General features: G+C 37.7%; 1 protein-coding gene across 1 annotated transcript in view; it reads right to left on the bottom strand.

The window, feature by feature from the left end:
• Window positions 1–1,268: 1,268 nt before the first annotated feature.
• The window catches only part of IARS (isoleucyl-tRNA synthetase), a 107,992-nt gene continuing 96,693 nt past the window's right edge, over window positions 1,269–12,567 (bottom strand). The window contains exons 33-35 of the mRNA XM_026857429.1: window positions 7,471–7,614; window positions 6,332–6,484; window positions 1,269–1,883 (exon numbers count right to left, since the gene is read on the bottom strand). Coding sequence (XP_026713230.1) covers window positions 1,801–1,883; window positions 6,332–6,484; window positions 7,471–7,614 — 380 coding nt within the window. The 3' untranslated portion in view covers window positions 1,269–1,800. The remainder of the gene's footprint in view (window positions 1,884–6,331; window positions 6,485–7,470; window positions 7,615–12,567) is intronic.

Raw genomic sequence — 12,567 nt, 5'->3', positions numbered from 1 at the left:
TGGAAAACATATATAGAAATATATAGGTACGTATACATATAAAATCTAATCCGGTCCTTACACAAAACTTGGCCAGCCAACATGCTCAGAATTAAAGAAAAATACACATACACAAAATGTCAAATCACTCTCTAAAAATGCAAGTAGTGTTCTCCCCTTAGATTGTCTCATGAAGAATGAAGTTAGATTACAATCACTTGCCATCGTCATTTATTCTCCATAAATAATAAAGCAAAGTTATTCAGCCTAGAAACAGCAATCTTACCTTCGCAAAAGACATAGCCTGGACATATTTAATGTGACAGAAAAAAAAAATGATACTAATTTGATTTCCATGTCACTATGTCAATAAATAGATAAGCAAGCTGACTTACAGGGGAAGTTTGAAGGCAATGTCTAATCTTCATTAAACTGAACAGGCCAGTGATTCAGTAGGTTCAGGCACTGACATTTTTAATACCGATAAAAATAGTTTTACGTAAGCTGAATGCCAGAGACTTGATTTACTTCAAATGACTACTTACAATTTTGGTATGGTCCACTACAGCACAGCAGTTACACAGAACATTTATTTATAGTTATTCCCACTAACACAGTGTTATCACAAAAAAGCTCTGGTTTATATTCATAGTGTAAAGATGAAAAACATAGAGCAATGGAAAAACATGCTAAGCAAGACTTTGTTATTCTTACAAACGTTGCTCTCTGTTAGTACTCTTGTTCACAGTGTATGTAATCTTGTTCTCAGGAAGCTAATAAAGGCCCAGCAGCGAAGGCAGCCGCATGCACACACACCTTCCGAGCTCAGCGTACTGTACCACAGCCAGCCTCAGCACTGATTAACAACACTGCTGAAGTGCTGTGAAACTTAACCATCCTTAAGCTTCTAGTTTAACTAGTCAAAAAAATCCTCAAACTGAAAAAAAGGTTGCTTGTTATTTCACTTGCCTACAGATTCACAAGTTCACACTAACGTTTGGCAAGTTATGTTGACTACTATCCTAAAAACCCAACACTAATTTCAATCTAAAGCTGTTTTTAAGTCTGAAACCAAAGTGAAAAACCCTCCCCAAAAACTCTAACCAAACAAAATACCCCAAACCTGTTCAGTATCACAATCCAGTCAGCCACTGGCATTCAGTATGGACATTTTCAGGTTTCAAGTTTCTCCAGGTCTTCCTGATCTATATGGCGTGCTATAAGCGTTACCTTCTTTAGAAAATGTAAGGAAGCAAAATACTCTGAACTCAGGGAAACAAAGAGTTTCAAGATGAAGCAAATTTATTTTTCCAAGTGTTGAAATTAGGGAGTATTTTAAATCATCAGCCACACACTTCATGAAGATCCAGCTAGTATGAATGTACATATCTGGGTAATGCTTAAATAAGTTCCAAAGCTACTGTAACACGGTACATATATCATAGAGCCTTGTAGGTAACCCACGGTTTAGAAAATCAAAGATGCTCTCTGCATAAAGGACAGGCAGAGAACAGCATCACTGAGGTACTAGTCCCATTTCTTTCAGGCAAATTACTGCATAGATATCTAAGGTTAAGTAGTTCTGCCATTTTTCTGAACAACTTTTCCACTACCCTACGATAACATAATGAAAATACATTGTATTTGAAACCGAAGAGCAGCATATTAGACGTGCACTGGTAGAAAACATCCTGTGTGCAATTCGAGGTGTTAAAAGTACCGTACACAACTTGGATGTTAATCTAAAAGCATACTAGTTGAATTTGACTTCATTTTTTGTGGAAAAAAGTCTACACGGCCTTATTCATAAAAATGGAATTCTCAACATTCAGCTGTGGTGGGTATAACACAAACATACACAGTCTTCATGTTCAAGTTCTTCATGGAGATGTCCTTTGTGATCTCTGAACCAAGAAAAGAGAGAAACAGAACATAGTTAGTGCTCCTGCTTACAGGTGAAACTATGAACAATTTTTTTTTATTCAGACAGTTCTGCTGGTTCAATCAAAATGCAAGTAGGACAGAAACTGCTCAGCTCAAAAACTCCTTCCTATTAAAGGAAGGGTCACCATATGTCAGGATTGCCACTGCAAGAGTAGAAAACAGTGTTCTAGGTTACAAAGTAAAATTTTTTTGAAAGCCTTTGTCAGCCCACAGCTCCCAGCTTCACATCCACACAGAATAATACCTAGTTCAGAAAATTATTTTATAATGCAATGACACGAAGTCAATATTAACAATACAACACAATGCACTGAAAACCAGAGCCCATTATAGACATTATGTAAGAATGGTCATACAGAGATCCATCTCCTCTAGCATCCCATCTCCGACAGAATATAAAGCACACGTGTGACGAACATGCATACATTAACTTGAGCTTTATACCCAAAGCAAGGACTGTAGTAGTATCTGCTGAAAAACCAATGTTGCAATCTTATTAAGTGTGCCTAAAGAATTTCATACCATACCACTTCAATTCCTGAAGTCTTTTCATAGCTATATGCACACAGTTTGGGACAGTAATAGGATAAAGTCTCATCCACAAACCTCTTTTAAGGATGTAGCGTGTTTCCAATAGGCTGATTCAGGGTTTGCAATTATTTATGAAACACAAACACAGAGTAATTGCACTTTGTGGCTACATAAAAAGTCACCTGCAAAGCTGGTAAGAACTGGAAATCCCTGTCACTATTCTTGCCACCTTACAGAGCATTCTTGCCAAGAAGTTAGATGCTTGCTAGCTCAGTGTTTTTCAGCACCCATCAGCTACAGCAAGCTACCCCAATAACAGAGCAGATTGTTTGGAATACCATGAAGAACGGCTTTGGAACAAAAGCAATCGAAATAACAAATATACCAGAGATCTCTTTACTAAGAAACTTCCAAGTGGTAACCACAAACACATCCACTGAAACCAAAGCAAAAGAACATTGGGGGCTGTGGTGTTACTCTGCACACCAGAATCCCTATAGGCAACACAAGCAAATAAAAGACAATTTTAAATTTTAGCACTGGAGTCAGCACAAATGACGGTTTCATAACATTCAGAACGGCTGGGTATTTTTTCAGTGCAAACAATTTTGTAGTGTACTGCAGTGTATCCCAGAGCTGACGTCCGACATTCGTGCTGCTCTGCCTTGGGCTCGCCTCCAGCTGCGAGAGACCAAGGCAGCGCGGGTGGGGCAGGGGGAGCCAAGTCTGAAGTGCATCCATGGAGATAATGTAAAAGCAGCTTAGTTTTCAGTAACATGATGTCCAAGTGAAAACCGATTCTAGAAATGGCAGCCAGGAGTTGTGTTTCCATGTAACAGTATGCACACTCCTAACATTAAGGCCCCCATCTTTAGTAGAAAATATTTCAGTTTTAGACTGAGCAGATGTAGTCTGCATCCAAGTTTAAAGGCCATCTATTAATTAAAGAATTAAGAAGCCCTTATGGATCATGATGGTACAGTTTTGAAGGAGTTCTCTTCCAGCTTTAAGCAGCTGAATACCCATCTACCCAGCTAAAAGAGTGGAGGCAGTGGAGGCATAATCTAATTCAGCAATTAGAGCTTTATTCCCTCATTAACCTTCCTTCCCTCCCCATGAAAATGGTACATCAGTGTGTACAAGAGTTATTTTGGTCTGCAGAAGCAGCCAAACTACGAACTTGGTCTCAAAGTCTTTTTTTAATTATCTATTTTTAAAATCCTCAAAAACTAGGAGCTATGTGAAGCTACTATTTTCAACAATATTTAACACAAAAATTACTTTTAGAAATTGGAAACTTGATTTATCAACAAAATGTAAGGACATCCTCCTTTCTGTGCCAATTCCTTCAAAGGAAGGCTTTGAAGTTAGCACATTAAGAAGTATTGCCTTCATCCCTAATGTGTCTCTGAATCAGCTACCTATAACTCCTCTTTCCATCTCATGAATAAGCAACGATCACCACTCTGACATGTATTTATAGAATGTTTTTCCAATATTACAAAGGGGGGTGAAAAGCACATTTGTTTCTGAAAAGTTGGCAAGCTTTTGTACAACAGGCAGCAGATGCCCAACTGCCTGTACCTGACAACATTTATAAAAATAATGTTTTCAGAACCGATAGCTCATTTTCTACCAAGTGATTTAATTTTCTTTTTATAAAACAGGCATCAGTCTTCCAATTCATGGGTCATTTTCATCAAATGTTTCAAATTGTTAACAGGAAATAATTTTTTATTTTTAGAATAAACCATAAAAAGAACCCACTCAAGAGACTGAACTTTTTTTGTTTTGAAGGTAAGACCTAGAAATATATTGATAAAAAGGGGATTAGATTACAGAGCTGCAACAATACACAAACATTAATGACCTAATGGTTTCCAGAGGCATCAAAATATTTGTTTTATATGCAGCACTTATTTATCATATAAAGAGATCTGAAGATAAAGTACACCCATTTCAGTGTTTATATGATTAAAAAAGATATTAAGAGAGCTGCACAGTGAGAATTAAATCTGAGATAGCAGCAGCATAGCTAACTGGCATAAGCATGTTAGCTACACAAATATACCTCCAGGACCAAGTCCTCTACACTCTGAGTCTAAAAAAGACCAAATTAGTCGGTTTAGGCTTTGAAGAGTTATCAAATCTCACCTTTCACATCATAGTGAATTGTCACTTTATACACTTAAAGTTCAAATAGTTCTGGAGAATTCTTACAACAAATGTTAAAGCAATTCAGCTGATTTCCCTTTTAGGTAAAGGTATTTTAAAAATCCTTACTTAAGCTGAGACTTAAAGGCTATACATTTTCCTGTTTCGTCAAGTTACTTCCCTCTTTCAAAGCTCAAAAGTTTCCTACAATAGTTATTTTAGTATCTTAAATAAATCATATGCTGCTGTGAGCCCCTTTTGCCCCGTAACAGTGATAGAAACCAAAAAAGAAGTGTGTATAACATCAGTTGCTCCTGAATGGCTAAATCTCTAGGCAGCAAGGTTTCACACATAAATATATCTTTTGTTTATGCAAATTAAGTGTAGTTGATATACTTGGGTCCTATACCTTGTGCTGTTTCTAAACACTACAGTCTCCAGTTCTCTCTGTTTGTTAACACCATTCAGCACATTATTTTTAGCACTAACTCAAACTATCACTAGAAAGTCTCATCAACATCTGAGATACATTTTATTTACAAAAATGGTTTTTCAATGAACGGAGTTCAGGTCACATGAAATAAAAAAAAACCAACAAAAAATCCACAACAACCCCCCCCCACACCTTACTTGCTTTGATTCTAATCTATCCTACTTGAATCCCTTCACCCCAGTGGATAGCCAAATGGTCCCAGTTTAGCCAGCTACACTAGCACACTGCACTCCTCCTCCCCTCATCAGCTGCCAGGCACCTCCTGAGGAAACTCACTCCATCCCAGGATTAGATAACTGCTTTAATCAAGATGTCTAACTTCCAGACAGGTAACCTAACATGTGGTAAGTCAAGGTTAAGTGTCATGTGTCCCTCCCCAACAGCTTGTAAATCATGCTACTGTGATAAACTGGAGACAGAATGCTTTGCATCATTGCAATCGAGGAGCTGAATTTTCCTGAACACACAGGAATACCTGTGGGGTTTTTACCATGTAATTTCCAGTCCATTCTTCCTGTCAAATAAAGTCCCAAATCTTTCTCAGTTCCAACTTGTTAGCACTACAGGTGGCTTCATCTTTAGTCTTATCTTTCTTATGAATCAGAAATTTTTGTTTCTAAGCCTCACCATCTGTCCGTGGTTTTGGAAGATTCTTTAACATTTCAGATACGTGACTATGTGATAAAGCTTCCTACCTCCCAGGTATTCTGAATGAATTGCAGCTGCTGTACCCTACCAAGTCTGTCCTACTCACACAACTCTAAAATAGATCCAATACTCTCTTCTACCCACTCCCATTCTCCAAAAGGAAGGGAAAAAAAATCTGCAACAATATGAATGTTACAGGAACAATTTGAACAGGTTCTTAAAATATTCACACTTCAGACTCATTCACTTTTAAGAGGAGACTCACTCTCTCTGCTTAGTCACAGCAGCATGTAGCTACCATTTCCATTGCTGACTGACCTTTCTATTTCAAAAGGAAGAAACGTGTACAGAACTCATCTTGGCCATTTCATCAAGGGAATGCATTAGAGCTTTGAATTTCTAAATGTGTATCTGTGCTTAAAGGATTTTATTAAATAAATATTGAATTACTGGGCAAAATTAGAAACCAATGTGTAAATAGCATGCATTTGGTAATTAAGCTAGACCTCAGGCTACATTAGCTGCTTCTCAACAAAAACTTCCAAGTATCCTTGGACAAGCAAACCCAAAGTTTGTGCTTACCCTGAGTTTGTGCTTCATCCAGGAACAATTTTAGCCTCCTGCTTCTGAGCCCAAAAACTTTTGCCGTTTCATGTAGAAGACCTTGGTACGTTAATCCATTCTGGCCAACAGGGTTTTCCATTAGCAGAGTTCCCACTGTTCCTTTCTGACATTCTGAAAAAGAACAACAGTTGAATCACTGTTGCTGAGGAATGATACTATTTCATTTATCTTGGTAAATTGAAAGTTTACAATTTCTTCTACCATTTCATCTCTGGTTCTTCATAGTGCTGAGTAATTACCTATACCAACGTACTCACAGATATTCATTAAATAAGTCCATGAATTTTAGAATCAGAAGTATCAGTGATTATTAACAACTTGCCAACCAAAAGAAAACTTTACAGAATTCTTTACATGGGGGTCAACAGGATAACCTAGAGACTGGGAAATATGAAATATTTCAAAGTGATACACAAACCACTAAGAACTGCAGAAGTTCACAAAGGACCTTCTGCTGATCAAATCCACAGTTAAAAATACATTTTTGCCCCAAGTAGTTTCCCAGTAGTGTCAGGAGGACTCTACACAGACAGTCCAGAAAGGACTCATACCAGGGCAGAGATTAAGAGTAAATTACAAACAACATCTCTCTTCCAATGTGAGGTTTCAGAGCAGAAGTTAGAAGACTAGCAGCTGTGAAACAGAATTACATACACATATCTACACTCCAAATCAGGTTAATAATATAAGTCATTTGGCTTCTCAGTAGCACTAAGAAATGTTTCACAGGCTGTTTACCATGTCTTTGTAAAGACCTAGCTCCTCCTTCAATTTGGTCAGATTTAAACTCAGCCTTTTAAAAATAAGCTGTACAGGTGAGCTGATAGTCAGAAATAGGAAAACAATGCTGAAGGGCTCATGTTTAAATGTTGTCCTTTATCTCAAACTGGGTCTCCTTTTTCTTCTATGAAAAAAGGGAGAAAAGCTAAATGTAAACAGTGCATTTATTAGAAAGCAAATACTAGGAAAAATTAAACAAAATCACCATCCACCAATGAAAACATATGTACTTATCTTCATCAGTAAGCGACAGTGTCCAAAACTCATATGACAAAAAGCTCAGCCTGTAAATGAGGAGAGATCAGTATCCTACACACCTTGTGGTTTTGCATTCATTAACTGCAAGTTGATATACTGGCAGAGCAGAGCATCAGGAGAGTTGATCAGAGCAGGTGCTGACCCTGTTGTCACATGCAGAGTCTTTCCGCTGAGACTGAGCAAGTCAGTTTTGTTTATCAGTTCTGAAAAAGAAAATGAGACCAGTCAGGCCATTACAGGGAAGCCGAGGTCCAGTTCTCACTTGATTAGCTGACAATGAGCCTTTCTCACTACTGATTTCACTGTGGAAGTCTTTCCCTCTTCCTTCCTCAAAACGAGGATTTCTCCATTTTGAAAAATGGAATTTGTGCAGAAATATTCTGTTTTTTAACAGCACAGAGTATTTTGTCTACTATGGAAATTAGCTCCTATGTAGCATTTCTTATGCACATAAAATACACAACATGATTATCTATGCAATAAAAATAATTAAATAACTTAAGCCAGAAATTATTCACTTAAGTCAACCATTTCTATCTCATTAAATTCCAACCTATAATCTTCGCCTGTACCCTGACTTGCTGAAGCAGTACTGGATATGTGTTACTATGCAACATCAGGACACTCCCCTCATTAAACTCCAGATGACAATAAACACAGAATCAGTGGCTGGTTAGCTCATGAATAATGCCCTCTGCATTAATATTTGTGTTTAGTGTCAACAACAGCTGATGATTCAGCAGATGACTCCCACCATACATATTTAGAAAATGGTGGAAGATCAAACCCAAAATAGAACCCATGTCTCAAAGGATTTTAGAAGTACTATCAGCACCCTGAAAGCACTCAGATGAGAAGCTAATGAGGTTTCTGTGAGGCACATGAAACATGCAGGGCTGCCTCTGCACTGTCTACATGAGCCTGTCTACCACAGAGGTAAAAAAAAAAGCTGCTAATAGCCACAATATTGAAGACACAGAGCAATAATATCACTCTCTGCCACAAAGTTTTTGCAGCTACAAAAGAACTCCAAAGACCAAATCCAGGAAAAATTAATAAATTTAATTTCTTGTAAGAATTTTGTGTGTTGCCTGTACATATGGAACAGGCACATCTGTCATCTCTTTCCCCAACAAGTTTTCATCCCGTATAAGCCCTGTTCGCATGTCACAGAGCCTAAGCTTCACAATAACAATTTTTCCTCAGTTCATCTGAACGAATTTCAAAGGGGCAAAAGTGGCATTTTTCCAGCAATGTTTACCAATTTAAAAATTACAAACCAAAAAACCCAAACCAATTAAAAGAGAAAACAAAACCCAAACCAAAATCCCCAAAAGGGTGAAAAAGTAATCACAGGCTACTAGCTCTCAAAATTTTGCCAACTGCCACAGAACCTCAAAGCACGATGCACTGCGGAAGGCTTATGAGACTGCCCTGAGGAAGAATGAAGACCTCAGGCTGCATCTAAGATTCTAAAGTGGTATCTTTTAAAAAAATCAAGTTGATAATTTTTTAGATATATATACACACACATATATAAAAAGCTTTAAGGAAAAAGGCAAAGCTTCATTGCTGCTTCTAAAATTCAGTTTTCAAGAATGAAGGTTTTAGGATGATGGTGGCCATCTGCCAGCTACACAAGCACTTCTCTGGTATGTCTGAGCTGCAAGGCACATGCTCAAGCACAGGAGGGGGCTTTGCTTTTGGTTTTACTTACAGAAAAAGCAAGAAAATTACTAAATTAACAAGTGGAAAGGAATTAACAAGATCTCATCAGATAGAAAGGGAATCCACAGCAGGTTTTCCCTAGCACAACCCTAAAGCAACATTGCTTGCCATTTACATAGAGCCCGTGGGTCACGGGTAGGAGCAGTGCCGTGGGCAGGGTGCTCTGCAGAGCAAGAAACACACAGCCCAAGGAACTTGGAGTTGGACATTGCCCAGCTGCCAGGATCTGTGCGGATCTATGCAGGGCAGCAGGGTGTGAGCTACAGTAATGGTGATTTGCGTATTTAACAAATCTAGCATTTTGCATTACAAGACCACTGACATTTCCACAAGGAAGAGCTCATGTCATGTGTTGTCAATGGAGTCAGCTCATATGACTCTAATAAGAGCAAGAAAAAATGGATCATTTTTTCGTCTCTACTACCACACTTGAAAACAAGCAGGTATTACAAGTGCTCATCAATATTAAAATCACTTTTAAAGTCAGTTCTCCCTGTAGCTGAGATTTAAGTGGCAATGCTCTCCTAAGGTGTCTTACAGCCTCATGGACATTTAAAAATTAATTTAAAAAAAAAAAAATTGTATTCTTGTTCAGAAAACAGTGCTCAGAGTAGAACTTAAAAAAAATTAGGCATGTGAAAATCATAAAGATGAAATAAGACAAAGAAGTTTGTAGGAGGATTTTTTCCTCACCTGTCCTTCCTCCCCTCTTTTAAGCCCTACGTGATTTACAGCTTCATTTATTCCCATAATGATAAAAAATTGAAATTTTTAAAAAAATTTCCTTTTTAAAATTTTTTAAAAACAAATTTCTCTGTCTTTTTCAATATGGGCTACTTACATGAAAGCCAAGTGCCAAGTCAGAAAGCATTCCCAATTAGTACAGAAAGTTTTCAGCTTTTCAGCAAGCTACAGCAAAAAGAACGTCACAGACAACTGTTTTACCATCTGACTTGGGCCCAGCCTCTTTCCTTTAACATTAAAAAAAATTAATCATTTTAAAAAGAGACAAATTCTATTCTCAGTTTCTGAAGGTCAGTACCAATCCCAGAGTCTTGCTCAGTGTTTGTATTTTGAGTAACTGCAAACTGAAACACTGTTGGGGAGGAAATGTTTATCCCGTTATTTCAATGTTGCACCGAAAAACAGGGACATGACATATTTTAGCCTGTCTTAATGCAACAACTGCCTGATTTTGTGCCATTATGCAACCCTAAGTAAATCTTCATTACAATTAGAAAACAAGATAATAAATTACTGCAAGTAAAGTGGACAGCCCTAAAAAACCACAGGAAGGAAAATAAGGAGCCAGAAATATGGTTTTACCGGGTCACAATTTTATTAACACAGAGAGGAACAATTCAGCAACAATTTGTCTAGAGTGCATGACCTTTCTTTGCAATTCCTCTCAGAGTAGCTGATACCAACCCCCTGCCTCACCTAGAGAGACCCTGGAATCACCATTAGGCCTCACCTGTGGGAAGGTTGGGCAGATAAAGCAAAGGGATTGTATCCAAAGCAAACATGTAGAATTTCAATTCTATCCTCTAGCATCTTTAACAGCTATTTCCTTCATAAATGCCTTCAACCCTGACTCCTCAGAGAGCCATATCTTCTGCTGATCAATATTTATTTGAGATCTCTGCCAAACTGCAACAAAATTGAATTTGATAACCTAATCTTTCAAAAGGAATCTCCATGTTGTTCATAAGTGGGCAGCGAAAAAAAGCTTACAAAGAATGAAAGTTTAAAATCACCACGACAAGATGGGAAGTCCCCAAATGATACCTATGGAGCAAATGCAACACGGAAAGGAAGAAATAAAACCTCTGTTACGACAGCAGAAAAGAACCTTTGAGGAAAAGCAAAGGTTTAGATTTTCTTTACCACTTCCTTCAGGAATTCAGCATTAATAGATTTATGCTACATCATTTTGTCCTGTTAGTGGCAGAAAACAAACCATGTAAGGAATCAAACTCCTTATAATCTTACTGAGATGAGAGTTTGTCAACTGTTCTTGGCCTTTGGTGGGTCATCTCTTAGTGTCTGTGATGGTAATGAACTGCACTAGTACCACCCACCTCTGTAGGCACATACCACACTGCTATGAAGCATATCACTACTATTTGGAAGAGGATTTAAAGAAAAACTATTTTCTCCTTTAAAACATAACTGAAACTTGAGGAAGATACTGAGAGATCCAAAATTTCCTAGAAAACATCTCTAAAAGCAAAGGGTAATAATTTGTATGATAGAACTACTCAGTTCAGCTGAGCACAACTTGGGAAAGAGGTTTTATCACAGTAAGGTACAGTAAAGGTTACATCAGATATGAAAACTCCTACAACATTCTTCTAGAAATCCTTCCAGGAAAAGACAAGCAAAGAAACTAAAGATAGAGATAGTAGCAGTGACATTACAGACACAAGTACGACTATACCCCTACTGATGTCATAGGGAGACATAAGCTGGTGATCCCTGGCATCCTGTTGGCACCCCAAAACAGCCTTTCACAACAGTCAAGTTAAAGTATCTCCCCCTTAGATGTTGCTTCAATAATATTTCTACGAAAATACACTAGCAATAGTTTCTGTAGGTGTCCAATCACCATTTTTGCAGTATTTTATCATTTCTTTGTCACTCATTTTAGACTTAAGAGGAATGGTGTTGAAACAAAGTTTGAACACCAAGATGCACCTACAAATCACACCAAGAACATACAAAGTTTACTGCCGCTGTTGAAACATCTCTAAAGTCATATCACAGCATGGCCACTGTTGAGTACTCTAGTTCCTGTATTTCTTCACTAAAGCACTTCATGATTAGTGTAATCCTGTTCTCAGTGTGCTGATTTTTAAGTTGTAACTTTTTCTGATGTATTGAAATACTATACATAATGCAATAACGAAAAACAGCACCTTCATCTCGGGGAGAGGATGCCAGTGTGATGGTAGGGTCTCACTAATTGCAACATCTTTCACAACGTTTTCCTTTTCCATTTCAACTATATTACCTTTGTAATGAACCAAACTGTGATATAGCCTGTAAGTCTATGCGTAATCCATAGAAGGTATTTTACATTCTCATGCCTTAGCAGAGGCAAAGTTCAAGCTGCAAAAATATTCGATAGATCCTTATGAGATCCTCAAGTTTCTCCAGGGTGAAAAAGCAACATTTTTTTCCTCTACATATAGCAGTTTGCATTCAATTTAAGTTCTCACTCTGCCTACTGAGACATTAGGGAAAAAAGCATGCCAAAGCTGATGGCAGCCCGCCATCAATATATAGCACAGCCTGGACCCAATGGAAACACTTTCTGAAATAAATCAGATTTTGTCCTGATGAGAACTGCAATGGAAATAGATAACAGAAGAGATGAGCATCATTTAGCAGCAGCTTTTGGAAACATTTTATGAGAATGTTTTTAT

This window comes from Athene cunicularia, assembly GCF_003259725.1.
Source record: "Athene cunicularia isolate RWA chromosome 12 unlocalized genomic scaffold, athCun1 chr12_part1, whole genome shotgun sequence".
Lineage (NCBI taxonomy): Eukaryota > Metazoa > Chordata > Aves > Strigiformes > Strigidae > Athene > Athene cunicularia.
The sequence above is the reverse complement of the archived record's forward strand: the minus strand, read 5'-3'. Positions and strand labels throughout refer to the sequence as shown.